The 15785-nt window shown below is 39.0% G+C and overlaps 3 protein-coding genes and 1 non-coding gene across 4 annotated transcripts; 3 read left to right on the forward strand and 1 right to left on the reverse strand.

The window, feature by feature from the left end:
* Positions 1 to 412: 412 nt before the first annotated feature.
* On the reverse strand, positions 413 to 3251 carry LOC117374663 (galectin-2-like). The gene is made up of 5 exons (XM_033970841.2): positions 3222 to 3251; positions 2255 to 2314; positions 1920 to 1999; positions 1669 to 1840; positions 413 to 608 (listed from the first exon to the last, which is right to left on the reverse strand). The coding sequence occupies exons 2-5, from the start codon at positions 2255 to 2257 to the stop codon at positions 462 to 464; spliced, it is 402 nt and encodes a 133-aa protein (XP_033826732.1). The 5' UTR covers positions 2258 to 2314; positions 3222 to 3251; the 3' UTR covers positions 413 to 461.
* pick1 (protein interacting with prkca 1) lies at positions 2867 to 6402 on the forward strand. Its single transcript, XM_033970840.2, has 13 exons — positions 2867 to 3010; positions 3360 to 3419; positions 3554 to 3665; positions 3741 to 3869; positions 4314 to 4380; positions 4457 to 4546; positions 4620 to 4673; positions 4743 to 4805; positions 4914 to 5047; positions 5122 to 5214; positions 5284 to 5334; positions 5421 to 5565; positions 6092 to 6402. Exons 2-13 carry the CDS (start codon positions 3379 to 3381, stop codon positions 6358 to 6360), a joined length of 1248 nt encoding a protein of 415 aa, XP_033826731.1. The 5' UTR covers positions 2867 to 3010; positions 3360 to 3378; the 3' UTR covers positions 6361 to 6402.
* A 1433-nt stretch (positions 6403 to 7835) lies between these two features.
* trnar-ccu (transfer RNA arginine (anticodon CCU)) lies at positions 7836 to 7908 on the forward strand. The gene has a single exon. It is a non-coding gene; the product is annotated as a tRNA-Arg (tRNA).
* Positions 7909 to 8099: 191 nt separating this feature from the next.
* On the forward strand, positions 8100 to 14620 carry plbd1a (phospholipase B domain containing 1a). The gene is made up of 11 exons (XM_033970839.2): positions 8100 to 8278; positions 8612 to 8831; positions 8986 to 9069; positions 9144 to 9285; positions 10100 to 10237; positions 10791 to 10935; positions 11691 to 11891; positions 11962 to 12102; positions 12381 to 12566; positions 13713 to 13819; positions 13961 to 14620. The coding sequence occupies exons 1-11, from the start codon at positions 8200 to 8202 to the stop codon at positions 14135 to 14137; spliced, it is 1620 nt and encodes a 539-aa protein (XP_033826730.1). The 5' UTR covers positions 8100 to 8199; the 3' UTR covers positions 14138 to 14620.
* Positions 14621 to 15785: the final 1165 nt, after the last annotated feature.

A 15785-nucleotide genomic window follows, 5' to 3' on the forward strand; every position in this document is an offset into this window, starting at 1 on the left:
CAGCCCGCCCTGTGCAGATAATATCAGGAAACTGGGAAATGGGGATGGTTTAGCCTCGTGGTGATTGGGAGTAATATTTTAATTTTTCTGAACCTTTTTGAAGAGACAATGAAATACAGGTACTTTACTTTGGTGTTATTTGTTTGGGAATATTTGATTTATTGATTTTATTATCTGTCACATGGTACACGACATGGTTTATAATCTGGTATGTCATAACGGAGAATACAGAATACTTCACTAATTGTACGAAAATGACTAACTGAAATGCAACAAATATAATAAAAGTATTTCAATGAGTGACACTGTTTCTTGTAGTGAGTTCATCTAGACTGTTTAAACTTCTCATGAGGCATTAAAGTCGACAATGATTTCTTTACTTTTTACTTTATTACTTTATAACAGTTTATTTTTAGGAAAGAGGGCAGGGGATATATGCTAGTGTGTAATTACAGGTTTCTCTAGCAGATCTTGAAGGAAGTCAGTTTGAAGTCCCCTCTGATTCTCAGGTACTTGATGATGTCCACGTCCTCACGGTTGGGAAAGTGCACTTCTTGATCGTCAGGGAGCTCCACCTCAAACATGTCTCCGCTAAAACTCACCATGATCTGAATTCAAACAGAACGGAGTCACATTTGGCAGAATATTCACTTTAAAATAAATCACCTGCGTCGCATTTTTGCACTGACTTATACATTAGCTGTCCACCCCGACTATGGCTGTCAAAAAAGATTCTAATCATCAGTATAAATCTCCTCTAAACAGTCCGTAGTCTTCTCATTTGAGCAGGTATTGATATTGAGAATAATCTTGATCTTTTCAGAAGTAGTATGACCACATAATAATCGAGAAATAATTATTGTTCTGTGTAGCAAAAGAAGTTAAATCTGTCAACTGGACAAATCGTTGTAGGAGTCCGATCCTCAGACCCAAAGCAAACAAAAGAAACAAAAGAGAACAATAGTAGGGCCATTAAAGGTTGAACAGGGCCATTAAGGTTCAAACTGGAGACAATAGTTGTTTACAGTTTCCGTGTAGTTAACTCCTCCCTTCAGGTAAATATAAGGCAGTTTCCACCAGAAATCTGACCAAAACTGCAGCAAAAAGTCTTCACTTCTACAACAATTTGTCCAGTTGACAGATTTAAGTTTTCTTTTGCTATGCTTCATCAGACCTGCATGACAAAGGCATTACACAGGCATTATTCTGTGTGAAAAATTCCATTATATTGTATTGTATCGTTCAGTCAGGAGGTCAGTACATTAATTGTTTTTGTTTTACTCAATTATATACAGTGACATGACTATCTGAATAGCAAAACCTAAACTGACCAACTCAAACTGTAGATTAGCTTTGGACCCTTTATAACCACGTAATATTTGGTCCATATATTGACCAAACTGTGCATGACATCTGCATCCATCGCTCCAGCTGCTCATCCAAGATTCTGAATGGTTTGTTGGACACAGTTAATCTACTGAGAGATTGGTGAAATGCAAAGAACAGTTTCTCCTTGTCTATATGAAACATACAGCACCTAACCTCATTATTGGTTATCCTAACGTGCATGTGTTAGTCTTGTACATGTTCAAAAATGTGTCTTTATTATTATTTTACTCACAATCTTCCTTGTAATTGAAGTGTAATATATTTGATCCACATCTCTACCTTGACTTCAGCCCCTTTCTGCAGAGTGTTGTTAATTTCTCGTTTCTCTTCGCCCCAGCAGCCAGCCGCCTTAGAGTTACACACAAACACAGTTCCATCGAGTTCATCATTGAAACGGGGATTGAAATGCAGCGCCAAGTCCTCCTCATCGTAACCAAGGTCGATCTGGAATCTAAACACCAAATATACTGAGTAGGCTACAAGTTTGACATTGTTTTATATTGACATTGTGTGGTTAACTTTAGGCCGACCTGTCAGCGTCGTGCAGAATCAGGCCTTTTATTTTCAACTTGTCTCCAGCTTTGAATTCCATGTTCTTCAACTCAAGTTCCTGTGAAGAATAATTCAAATTCACACAGAATTTCCTTGGGGACCAGACGAGGGTGAGTTTATGAGATTGATTCAGTCAATATGATTTAACAGACATGATAAAGCAGCTGGAACAGCCTAATGGTACAATTTCATGTAGGCCTAACAGAAATAAGCACAAAATGACATGTGTAATGCATTATCAAGATCAAAATCATTACTGTATTAATAAATTATCAAGACTATTAGATAATTAGAAAAAAAAAATCCACGTCACCATGTTTGTTGCTGGAGTTGCTTAGAATTCCTTAGACTGATGGAGGGGGACTGCTTTTTCCTGAAGAGCAAACAAACATGATTTTTATTTATTTATTCATTCATTCATTTATCTCAAATTAATTTTAGATGACAACAGCTGTGTAAACTGTGCCGTAACTATTGTCATGTCCTATATTCCTTAGTGTTGTGAATGATTTGGAGACTGTCGATGTCAAAGATCATTCAGTGAGAAATCAGGACTCAGGACTGAACACGTTTTAGAGATTATTACACGTAGAAGATTAGCTTCATTGTGCAGTTGTTGAAATTATAATACACAGACATAAGGGATTTGCCTTTTATATTTGCCTCATAAATAATTTAAACACTTTAAATGACCAATGCTATAAGCTAGTAACCCGTGGAAGATTTTGTAATGATAACGTTTAATATAATTATTTAAAAAATGTATAAAATTAAATTTAAAAAATCCGTGGAAGCCTTTGTAATGATAAAGTTGAATAAAATAAAAATAAAATAAAGCACAAAAAAAACCTAACAAAAAACAAAAAACGCGGAAGTGTAGTGAACCAGGATCCCAATGAACCAATCACCAGGCCACGCCCACGACAGGGTTTCCGGTTCATTCCGGAAGTGACGCACGAAAGTAAATAATGCGCTTTTTACGGTATTTAATAATGGTGAAAAGTGCATAAAATCCTTGACTTTTAAGACACGTTTCAGTTCTACAGCGTAGAGTGTGGACATAAAATAGGTAAAGTAAATCATCTGGTTAATGTTTTAGTCATTTCTTTGTGTTCAGTGGATGCTCCACCTGCTAATAGCATCGGCTCTACTTTGAGCTTTTGGCATCACATTTCAGGCTCGTTTGTTGCTCTTACTGCTTTGTTAGTCCAGGCAGGTTGAATATATTCTCCAAATGAAACCTGACGTCTATAATAATAATAAAAAGATCTTGTTATTACCAATTTGTAGGATAGCAGCTGTCGGCCCACCCGCTAAACCCAGCGCATCCCCTCAAGTCTGAAATGTGTCAAGGGGACGGTCACACAGACTCATTTCCTGCACTATTTTGACATTGTTCTTTCTTCCCTCAAATGCAGCCCTCACAGCAGCCCAACAATGTTCACAGACATGGATTACGAGCTGGAAGAAGACAAGCTGTGAGTCACAATTGAGTTTTGTCCATTTGCACTTATATATTTCATAAAATGTCTGCTCCACGGAACACTTTAAACCTAATTATTGTTGTTGTTGTTGTTGTTGTTGTTGTTGTTGTTGTTGTTGTTGTTAAAAGTGGGATACCAACCGTCCCAGGAACTGTGAGCCTCCAGAAAGATGGAAACAACCTCATTGGAATAAGCATTGGGGGAGGGGCACAGTACTGCCCGTGTCTCTATATTGTGCAGGTAGGATTGTTTTAAAAAATAACTCATTCATATAAAACATAAACTGTCAAATGTGAAGCCCAGGTTTTCTTCCAGGTCTTTGATAACACTCCGGCTGCTTTGGAGGGCACACTGGCTGCAGGCGATGAAATTACAGGTGTAAATGGCAAACCAGTGAAAGGAAAGACAAAAGTGGAGGTAGCCAAGATGATTCAAGCTGTCCAGGTACATCCTAAACATTTATGATTATTAGTAATTTTATTCCTTATTCATGAGTAAATATCAAGTACAGTTTAAGTTTAATTAATACAAAATTCTAAAGTAATGATGAAGGCTGTACTCACGTTTCCTGCTGTGATATTGTCAATAAGAAATGGTCGATGTTCAAGCCCACGTCTGAACAGTGAAAATGATGTGTGCGGTGAGTCTGTGCTACAGAGGCTGATGCAATGAACTAAAGCAAGTGGTACTAGTGGCATATGTTGTTTTAGGAAATCATTGTGCACAAGCAGAAAAAAATCCATGACTTCCTGGACCTGGATTAAAGTCAGACAGTACAGTGAGAATAAAAGGATTAGTTTGTTTTGCCAGTGTCGACCACATTTAGTTCTGACGGTCACAGCACAATGATTCATTTTACATTTGTTTTTTTACGTTTGTTTTTTTCAGGGGGAAGCAGTTATTCATTATAATAAATTGCAAGCGGATCCAAAGCAAGGGAAATCTCTGGATATAGGTCTCACCTGAATTCCAAACTAATCTATTCATAATTTAGTTCAAAAATAAATAAATCACATATATCTGTTTTTTAGTTCTGAAAAAAGTAAAGCATCGTCTTGTTGAGAATATGAGCTCTGGTACAGCAGACGCCCTCGGACTTAGTAGAGCTATTTTGTGCAACGGTGAGACCTCGTAATGTGAATAATAAACTTGAAGTGTATCGTTCAGAGTATTACTGTTGATATTTATTTACAGATGGTTTGGTGAAAAGACTAGAAGAACTAGAAAAGACAGCTGAACTCTACAAAGGTATTCAAGGAGTTATAAAATGCTGAAATTAATGTCTAGTTAGATACGACATGTTGAGTTTGTTAACAGGGCTTATGGAGCACACAAAGAGACTGCTGAGAGCTTTTTTTGAGCTTTCTCAAACTCATAGAGGTGGGTTTATGTATAATTCTTTGCAAGTGCTTTAAATTCTGTTCCAGCTTTAAATGTTTCTACAAATATATTTAGCTTAAATTGTTTTACACCTCTTTGTTTATTCAGCGTTTGGTGACGTCTTCTCTGTCATCGGTGTTCGAGAGCCACAGGCAGCAGCCAGTGAGGCATTTGTAAAGTTTGCAGATGCTCACCGTAGCATTGAAAAGTCGGGTATTCAACTTCTAAAGACCATCAAACCTGTGAGTTAGTTATGGATGAAAAAAAGCGCCACTTGTCGTCGCTCTCGTCTCATTCACTTGACTTTGTTTTACAGATGCTCCACGACCTCAACACATACCTTCACAAAGCCATCCCAGACACAAAGCTTACGATCAGAAAGTACCTAGATGTGAAGTTTGAATATTTGGTAAGACAAACTAAGCGAGTTATTGTAATGAACCTATAATTAGTAAAGTAAAATATGTGTCTCTTTTAGTCTTATTGTCTGAAGGTCAAAGAAATGGATGATGAAGAATATAGCAGCATAGTGAGTACATAGTCAGTTGAATATTATCTAATTGTTTGAGTTAAAATATTGTTCAACCGGTGATTTTAAATTGTTTTCTCCAACAGGCCCTGGGTGAACCTTTGTACAGAGTTAGCACCGGCAACTACGAGTACCGTTTGATTCTCAGATGTCGCCAAGAAGCCCGTGCCCGCTTTGCAAAAATGAGGAAAGATGTTTTGGAGAAAATAGAGCTGCTTGATCAGAAACATGGTATGTGTGAATGATTCCTGACCCAGAATTCTTATCAACTAACAAATCATTACAACTAATCCCCTCATGAGTCAAGTAACAATAACTACATTTATGTTTTTGATATAGTGTGTGTGACCAGAACGGACTCTTGACTGCTTACAAACTTAATATGATTAGATTTGTAGATATATGCATGTTCTAGAAAAATCATGTGACATTTCTGGTAGAGGACCCTTCACCAGAGAGATATTATTGCTTTGCCTGGAATGTGCAGTACAGTATTAAGCTCATCTATCACCAGGAAGATGAGCGGAGCCAAATTACAGGTCGTATTTTTGAATAATTAATACACCTGCATTAATTGAATAAATGCAATACTGTGAAACATTCCAAACAAAGCTGGTTAGCAGGTTAGTTCCTTAGCTTACTAGGCGGTAAATGTAATGTAATGTGCTGGAGTAACTGTTCCATCATCAGTTTCCTTTTCTAAACTGCATTCATCTGACTCACTTATCCCTGTTTGTGTAATTTCTCTCAAACACAGTCCAGGACATCGTGTTCCAGCTGCAGCGCTTCGTTTCGAGCATGTCCCACTACTACGACGAGTGTTACGCAGAACTGAAGGAGGCGGACGTGTTCCCCATTGAGGTGGATCTGTCCCGTACCATGTTGAACTACAGCAGTCAGTCCCTCTCCTACACAGACGAGGATGACGAGGAGCAGGGGGGCGGCGGCGGCGGTGAACAGGAGCAAGGAACGAGCGCAGTCCAACAGGCGGAGAACGGTGCGGAGAAGCTGATTGATGACGACTAAGTGTGGGGTTAAAATCGACCAGTTTTCACTTTTTAAATTGGCCCAACAATCAGAGCATCAGGTCCAGGTCACATGGTTATTTCACTTTAGAGTCGAGTCATTTGTGACTGAATGCAGAGTGTTGAATTTATCTGAATTGTGCAGAATACTGTAAACATGAGATGTGCCTTCTGTCCCTGATGAGGAGGCGGCTGCTGTTGGATTGTTTCGTTCATGAAATGTTGTTATTTTCCGATGCTATGCTACAGACGTGTCAACAACTAATCTTATATTTACATATTTTAACGTGTGCTTTTTGATTTATTTAAGAGATTTCACAGAAGCTTTACATTTACTCTATCTGTAAAGTGTTACACAGACAAACAGCTGTGTGAGAGTTTTATTATAATATATTTTATGTTTTTGTTATATGTTAAATGGCATCCAAAGTGTCCCACTATACACTGTAATCTATGGTTAAATTAATAATTAAATCATCTTTTGGAAAATCATAAGCAGTATGAGGTTGCTGTCATTGGGCAGTTGTGTGAGATTGAAATGAGGTAACTTTTTTATGATTTGCTAGAACCATTTACACCAGATTATTATGGAGCACACAAATTTAGCAGTTCTCTTGTCTACATAATGAACAGCAAAATGTGAGCTTTTTTTTTTTTTTTTTTTTAAGTAAACATTATCTTTACAAAAACCCGTAGAGGTAATGACATACAAACAAACACAATGCACACAAAAAAGAAGGAAAAAAGCACAGCATAGGCAAACCACAAAACCAAAATTAAAACAAAAGGACCTGAGACACCGAATACATTTTTTTTGGCACAGACAGATTCAAGTAGTTTCATGGAGGAGTAGAATAGTTTAAATTAATTCATAAAATGATGAAAACGGGACAGACTTTGCATTTACAGCAATAAATATGGTATTTAGCCAATAGGAAAACAATATTAACAGCGTCAGTTACATTTCTATCCAAATCATTCACAAAATATAAAATATGATTAACATATAAATATGTGAAGTTTGGGATTTTGAGCGATAACCAAATGTGAGCAGTTTTATTCAGTTTTATTCAGTTTTATTCAGTTTTATTCAGTTTTACTCATAATGTGCAGTTGTGGTCATACCTCTCCGCGCCGCTAGAGGGCCGTCACGAGCTCACAAGAGAAAAGCCCAGAAAAGCGCGTGGACCTTTTAAAACACCGTAAACCTTAACGAAACTGAGTTATTAACGAAGAAAATGACAAGACACGCGTTTAGCATTTGTTTCACGGCGCGTTAAAACGGAAAATTGACGAAACGAGAAGCTGGAACTGGTCAAGAAGAATAAATCAAGTCACGCGTGTCTAAAACCAGTCAACGGCCACAGATAAAGACAGAATTATAGAGTGTAAATAAGTAAATAACGTTAAATCTGTTTTCAGCTCGAGTTTTGTATAATGTTTTATATTAAGTCTTGTATTACAGAGCACAGTGCAGCCCCAGTGGCCTAATGGATAAGGCACTGGCCTCCTAAGCCAGGGATTGTGGGTTCGAGTCCCATCTGGGGTGAGCTGTTTTTGCTTTTTTTCCGCACTTTTTAACAGTCAAAATCTCTTGTTACTAAGCGCAATAAGTGCATTTTGACAGTTTGAGCTGTATAAACTTAACTAAACGTATATTATCTTGCAGATATTCCATTCACCAGCACAGCGCAGGACACACCGGTGTTTATCAAACTCAACCAATCAGGAAACACACCGCCTCAAAAATCCCTTCGCTGCTAAATGGAAAGCACTTCGTAGCTTCGTAGCTCCCACCACTTTTGGCTGTTCTAGATCGCTGAAAACGTAGACTTTCAAGATGTTTTTCACGCGTTGGCAGTGCATTTGTGCTTTAGTTGCTTTTACGTGCTCTGCTGGGACCCTCTCTGCTCCAAACAGTGAGTATGTCAGGATCATGTGACTCGGGAAAAGCTCTAGTGTGGATTATATCAGGTTTCTGACACGCAGAGTTACATCTGTTGACTGTAATATCATGCACAAGTCGAGCTTTTGTAGTTTATTGAAGGGAGTGTGTTGTTACCAGGTAGTGCAAGTTAATTTTTGTCTATATCCTGCGTTTGACACACACTTCTTTAACATTACAGCAATAAATCACTAATGACACAGTTTTATTATTGACTGTGGCTGTGCATTTTCATATTTTAATCATTACAGAGACCCTACATGTTATAAATCTGTGCAGACACTGATGTTTTATGGATGTGTTTCAGTGTCTGCAGCCACTGTTTACTGGGACCCCACTCACAAAACTGTGGTGCTGAAGGAGGGAGTTCTGGAGACCGAGGGGGATGCGTACGGTTACCTCAACAACACCTTAAACAGCACGGGCTGGAGTGTCCTGGAGATCCGTGCGGGTTATGGACAGACCAAGGAGAAAGATGAAATCACCTTCTTTTTGGCTGGATACTTGGAAGGTTTCCTCACGGCGCAGTAAGTGTCAGGAATGTGCTGCCTGGGCACTATTGGAAAGATGTCTCGTGCTTCATCTAAATCCACTTATGTAACCTATATAGGGCAAGTGTTACTGCTGTCATCTTAAGCTGCAGTTTACGTGTTTTGTTTTCCTTGTTGCTTGTAATTTCAGGCAGATGATGGATCACCGCACCAACATGTTTCCACAGTTAATCCGTGACAATGGGACACTCGGCCTTGTTCAAACTTTCATGGAGTAAGCTGCTGCTCTTTATGTTAAATTACTGTTTTGCGTTATGATATTTAACTCAGATTAAATTGTACGTGTAGCAAACAGGATTCATGGGTCAGATCCCAAGTGAAACTGAAGCAGAGCGGTGATCCTCTTTGGGCACATGCAGGATTCATCGTGGCACAGATGGACGGGCTACTCGCTGGAGTCAATGCTTGGGCCAAGAAAAGTGGGAAAAAGGTTTGTTTTACGCTCTAAAACATAGAGGTACAAAGATGTCTGTGTAAATCCTGTCGTTCAGGTCTGATCCAGAGTAAAAGCCAAAGAATCAGCAGCGAAACGTCTTCACTCCTACAACTTTTTGTCCAGTTGACAGATTTAACTTTATTTTTTACTACTACTACAAATTTATGCCCGGGCAAGTGAAGTGAAAGACGTGCTCTTACGTAACACTTGACATTTACAAACTGGTTTCTTTCATTGTATTGCTGATTGTAAAAATAAGGAAGCGATCGTGCATCAGAAGGAAGTGATCATGTATCATATTTGTCACACAGATTGACACTATGACAACAATTTCAAGCTAAACTGAATAGATGGCATTCACGATTACAGGATTCCAATAGTTTGTGATCCAAGTCAGCTCAAAAAGTCTGGGCGGAGTCTGCAGGTCAGACTTTGCCCTAGCTCCAGAGATGGGACCTGGTTACACTAAAAAGCTCCTAAAGAATGGATTAAATGTTTGTTTGTTTATGTTTGTCAGTGTTAGCTTTGTATTTAAACACTGTCCCCTGTTAGAATTACACTGGCCCCAAATTATCCTCAATTTCATTTATTTCGAGCACTCGAGCAGATAAACTTAATGCACATGTCACAGATTTGTTCTTATATGAGCTCGAGAAGGAAGAAGAAAACGTATTCAATTCATGACAGTAAATGCAGCAAAAGGTCACAGACAATAATCCCCTGTAGGAAAATAAAATACAGTTAAATTCTCGTATGTGTCACTGTCATTTATGCTCTAACAGGTGTTTATCTGCTGTTTTTCCCAAAGCCATTCTCAAAGTTTGACGTGCAGTTCTTGAACGCCGTCGGAGATCTGCTGGATCTGATCCCAGCCCTGAACCCCTCCCACCCGCCGCTCCGAGACTTTAAACTTCCCGGGATGGGACACTGCTCTGCCCTTATCAAGGTCAGAAGACAAAACAAAAACGACAAAACCTGCAAACTTGAAACCGCTTTTATATCAGGGATGTTGAGTTTATTTGGCTAAAAGACCAATTACTCATTTCAAAACACGAGTCACAAACATATACTGTCGTTTGAACCTTTAGCCACAGTCACTTGCTCTTTTCCGCTTACTCTTTCTTAGAAACAAGGTGTCTGATTAGAAGAAAAACTTTGACCCTGTTAGAAGTTTCCGTGGTAGCTATTATGTGTGAAAATGCTTTTGTAAAATGAATAGATTATATTTTAAAGTCTCACACAGCGTTTGTCTTGACTGGAATGTATTAAAATCTAATCGTGATCATTTAGGTCCCAATATAAGACGATAAAACAACAAAAACAATAATAATCATGTATTTTAGAAGGTAAATAAAGTTGTTTCCATTCAATCTATCATCCAAGCGCACTATAAATGTGAAGTGTTTTAATTATCTGGCTGTTTATACCACATTTTAAATCTACTTGCAGTGACCCAGGGCATTGAATCGTTACTGAATGAGTAATACTTTAATCCTCAGATGCTTCCTGGTTTTGAGAACCTGCTGTTTGCCCATTCCAGTTGGTACACTTACGCCGCCACGATGAGGATCTACAAACACTGGGACTTCAACGTGGCAGAACCGAACACAGCTACTGGAAAACTGTCTTTTAGCAGCTACCCAGGCAAGAAACACACACTGTTTATTTATTTATTTATCTTTATTTATACAGGGGGACCCAATGAGACACTTGGGCTCTCTTTTTCATGGGTGCCCTGTTTAAAATACAACACAAACCGAAAAAAAAAACAATCAAAACTAATAAGTCCATATAAAACATCAATAACAAGTGCAGGTGCGTGTATAAAAGTTTGTTGTCGGATTATTAAATTGCAATTGTGTCACCAACGTGTCCAGTTTTGCTTTTCCTTGGAGCATATTCCATTTTTGTGAAGCAAAACAGCGAAAAGCCTCTTTCCCGTCTCAGTTCTGGTGCAGCTCGTCTTTAGCCTTATGCATCATGTGATCTGGTGTTAAATGTTCTGGTATCAATAATTAACAAGCAGGTGAGGGATTCTGGCAGTTTTTGAAGTAATCCCTTATAGATAAACTTAATGCAGTGCTGTTCTCTTCAAACAGAGTGATGGTCAACCCACTTTTTCATAGAGTGAAGAGTTACAAATCCATCACCTGTAATAAAACGAAGGGCGGAGTGAAATAGTGGATCCAGTGGTTTCAAAGCAGAGGCTGAAGAAATACCATGAGAAAATACTGATTTATTCAAGTACACAATACATTTTATATATTAAAGCTCTGGGAAAAGATGTAACACACTGTTTATGAAGCAGTAATAGTACATTTATTCATCATATTATTAAAAAACAGTCCACTCTCCCAATGTGCCTTATTCTGTCTGACGGAGCTCACATTTTCTTGCAGGGTTCTTGGTGTCTCTGGATGACTTCTACCTGTTGGGCAGTGGTCTGATGATGACGCAAACCACTAACAACGTCTTCAACGATGATCTCTTTAAGCTGATCACCCCTGAGAGTTTACTGGCGTGGCAGCGAGTTCGACTGGCCCACAGCTTGGCCTCTACCGGAGAAGAGTGGGCAGACATTTTCTCACTCTATAACTCTGGTACATGATTGATATTTGAGTCGTTTTTTATGTTGAGTTCTGTATTTATTTGTATTTTATTTGCTCGTAGGCACATACAACAACCAGTACATGGTGGTGGACAGGAGTAAAGTGAAACTGGGGCTGCGTGTGGATGACGGCGCTCTGACTGTGGTGGAGCAGATCCCAGGGTTAGTCCAGTCATCGGACCAGACTCAAGCTTTACGACTCGGTAAAAAAAAACACTTCAAACGTCTCCACTGATCAATTCATGCGGCAGTTTATCTGTGCAAATTATAGGGGCAAGTTAAAAGAGCAACATTTAACTTTTCTGGTGGGATATTTTTATTATCTTAAGCTGTAAATACAAAAGTCACCAGGTCTAATTTACAGTAATATAGTAATGATTTATTTATTATATATATTTTTTTCTTTTTTTTAAATTCCACTCCCTCCATTTATGTAAATTGAACCTTAAACTATTCTGTTTCTCTTGATAATTTCTTACAGGTTACTGGCCATCCTACAACATTCCCTTCCACGAGAACATTTACAACCTGAGCGGGTACGGGCAGATGTGGCAGAAGTTTGGAGAGGATTTCTCTTATGACCTTTGCCCCAGAGCCAAGATCTTCAGACGGGACCAGGCTGCGGTGACGGACCTGAAATCACTCAAGAAAATCATGAGATACAACAGTAGGTCTGATTACACTGGACTGTTGTGTATATAAATAATATATGTGTGATCAGAGTGCTTTTTACGCAATTCCAAACACTTCTACTCGCACAACGAAATGCATACGTCGGCCCAAGGTCAGCCACGTTGACGCCACACTCGCCCCGCTCCAGAGTGTGACTGGAGTCGCTCTGATGTCCGATCGAACGGGCGTTTAATGCGACTCAGAATGGGACTGTCACGTTCACACCGCTGTTTGAGTGAATGCTCCTTTACGTCAACCTCGTCTCTATTTATTTATTTATTTATTTATTCAATGTTTAACCAGGTGAGTCAATTGAGAACAACTTCTCATTTACAATGACGACCTGGATAGGCAGCAACAATAAAACACATAAAACACAAACACAATTCACAAATCAAAGAATAAAACATTAAAAGGGGAAGGTAAAATAGTGGTTAAAAACATGTGCAGTGATCTTTTAAAATTAAACAAAGTGAGCTTTTAAAAACAGAGAGAGAAACAAAAGATCCAAGTTTTAAATCCTGCTGTAGATGGTTCCATTCACTTGCTGCAGAGAACTGAAATGAGCTTTGGCCTAAGGCTGTGCGAGCTTTGGTACTGACAGCTGTATGTATCTGTTGGAGCGGAGTGCACGGCTGGAGCTGTGGATATTTAGCAGTGAACTGAGATATGAGGGGGTCATACCCAGTAAAGCTTTGTAAATGAAAATGAACCAGTGAGTTTGTCTGCGGGTGTGAAGAGATGGCCACTTGAGCAGAGAGTAAAGCCGACAGTGGTGAGTGTTGAACGCTGCACCAGTAACAAAACGAATGGCTGAATGATAAAGAACATCCAGCTTGTGGAGCAAAGTTTTTGATGCTGATCTATAAAGTATGTCACCATAGTCTCTTGTGTTTGTTTTATGGAGAAAATGAGGGATGAGGACATCAGAACGACAGACTTTTTAAGTGAAATAGTTTACATTTACACAGAAGGAGTAGTCATATATTGGCAGAATGATGCTTAGGTTTGCACCGTCAGGAAATATGGACAACAAAACGAATTAAAAATAGAGTTTGAAAAATGGAAAGATTTGTCAAATTTGAAACATTTAGAGAAAACAAAAGCATCATTTCCCATGGTCTTAAAATTGTTTCGTCAGATTACAAGAAGGATCCATACTCCAAGAGCGACCCCTGTAAGTCCATCTGCTGCCGCAACGACCTGAAGGAGGTGCACCCGTCTCCAGGAGGCTGCTACGACACGAAGGTCAGTGGAAGAAACTACAGTCAAATACTCAAAATAAAGCTTGTGTTTGAGTCTTTTCTTGTGAGAAGATTCAGGTCAAAGTTGCGTCGTCACATTCAGTCCAGACGTTTACTCCAGCGTCTTGTTTTGGTCTCTGTGCAGGTGACAGACTTCCACATGGCCGCAGACTTCAGAGCTGAGGCGGTGAACGGGCCGACCTCACAGGGGGGACTGCCAATGTTCAGATGGGACAAGTTCATAAACATCAGCCACGTGGGACTGCCGCGCTTCTACAACTACACTTTTGTCCCGATGGAGCCTCTTCTCTTCAGTCCTTGATACTTTAGACGGGTCAAAGTGGCGCCGGTACGAGTCACATGTGAACGTCTGTAAATGGAAATGTCTGTGTGTGTGGAGAGTTACATTTGTCAAACTGCCAAATCTGAATTTAGACATTTAGAATTTTAAGGTGTTGCGTCTTAATATGTTAATTTATATATTATGACAATGTGCAATGTTTTTATAATTGAATTTACTCAGGGCTCGTTCTACTGAAGTGGCTTGATCCATCTACAGTAGATACTTTATTGATTTTAATGGAAATTCAGGTTTCAGCGTCACAAAACTACCCAGCAATCAACATTGAATAATTGAATCAGCTCATGTCGTGACTGTTGTGTCTCACGTTTTGAAATAAAATGATTTAGTGTTTTACTATTGAAAACCTGCTGTGTTCATCTCCAGTTCTAAAATAATCTGGGTTTATTCTTGGTAAAAATGATAAACTCCGTCTTATTATTGTCGACTTTATGCCTGATAAACAAACTACAGTGAGACTTTTCTGCTCTGCATTTGCATATGAGCTTTTTTTGGAAACATCACCTTTTCTAACTAAATATTAATGTCACCATGTGCCTCGATGGGAATTTCCTCACTTTCAAAACCCTTAACCTTAAACATATTATATTATTTACATTGTATATTTAATCATGTACGGGAGCCCCTTGAGGTCAAACTGTTCTTTTCTGTCTGGAGTCCCAGGGGACACACCCTTTCCTCTTAACACAGGAACTGAAACGTCTCTGAGCTGCAGCAGTAAATCCTCAGCTCTCGTCACCAAATGGCTGCAGAGTGAGAATCCCCAACAACAGAACAGCGTCATTTCATGTTTTCTCTGCGATGTCCAAAAAGAGCTGTTCACCTGGAAAGAAATGGGACAGTCTGCTTAAAATGTGCATGCCCCAGAACTTTGGGCTCAGACATCCGACACCCACTGGTAAGAGCGACGACGTGATTCATTATGCACGATATCAGTGATTAGACTTGACGTTGTTGCTTTCAGAGCCGCCCCCCAAGACACTGACCACGGTTAACCCCACCCTGTGGATCGCTGTGCTGCTGGTCACTCTGGGCTCCATTTTGGCTCTGGCCCTTTGGCTGGTCATCTACAGAAGGTACACAAGACGTCCCACAGGTAAGAGAACGAGCATTTAAACGGAAATCTGACAATACAAATGAGTCTAGTCTCTCCCTCTCCTCAAGGATCCATAATTTTTAAATATTTTTATTGCTAAGTTGTGTTATTTATTTTGGAAACTATTAACTATAAAATGCATACACTACTACTACTAAAATATAAATAATAATAATGATAATAATAAAATATAAATAATAATAATGATAATAATAAAATATAAATAATAATAATAATACCACTAATCACACACCAGATTCATACGGGGGTGAGGTGGGCGAAGTGTCTTGCCCTAGGACTAAAATAATGAATCAACTGTGTGAATAAACTTAATGCAGCAGCAAAACCACTAAACACATTTCAAAATTGCAGTTCTACATTATTTTGAAGCCCTGCGATGCTCTAGGAAACATGAAACGTGTGCTCTCCATTACTCTCTACACTACATATCAAATAATGCACAAAAGTATGTACAGTGTGGTATTTTTTGTGTCGTCTGGTTAGAGTACGAGA

This window comes from Periophthalmus magnuspinnatus, chromosome 8 (assembly GCF_009829125.3).
Source record: "Periophthalmus magnuspinnatus isolate fPerMag1 chromosome 8, fPerMag1.2.pri, whole genome shotgun sequence".
NCBI classification, from domain to species: Eukaryota; Metazoa; Chordata; class Actinopteri; order Gobiiformes; family Gobiidae; genus Periophthalmus; species Periophthalmus magnuspinnatus.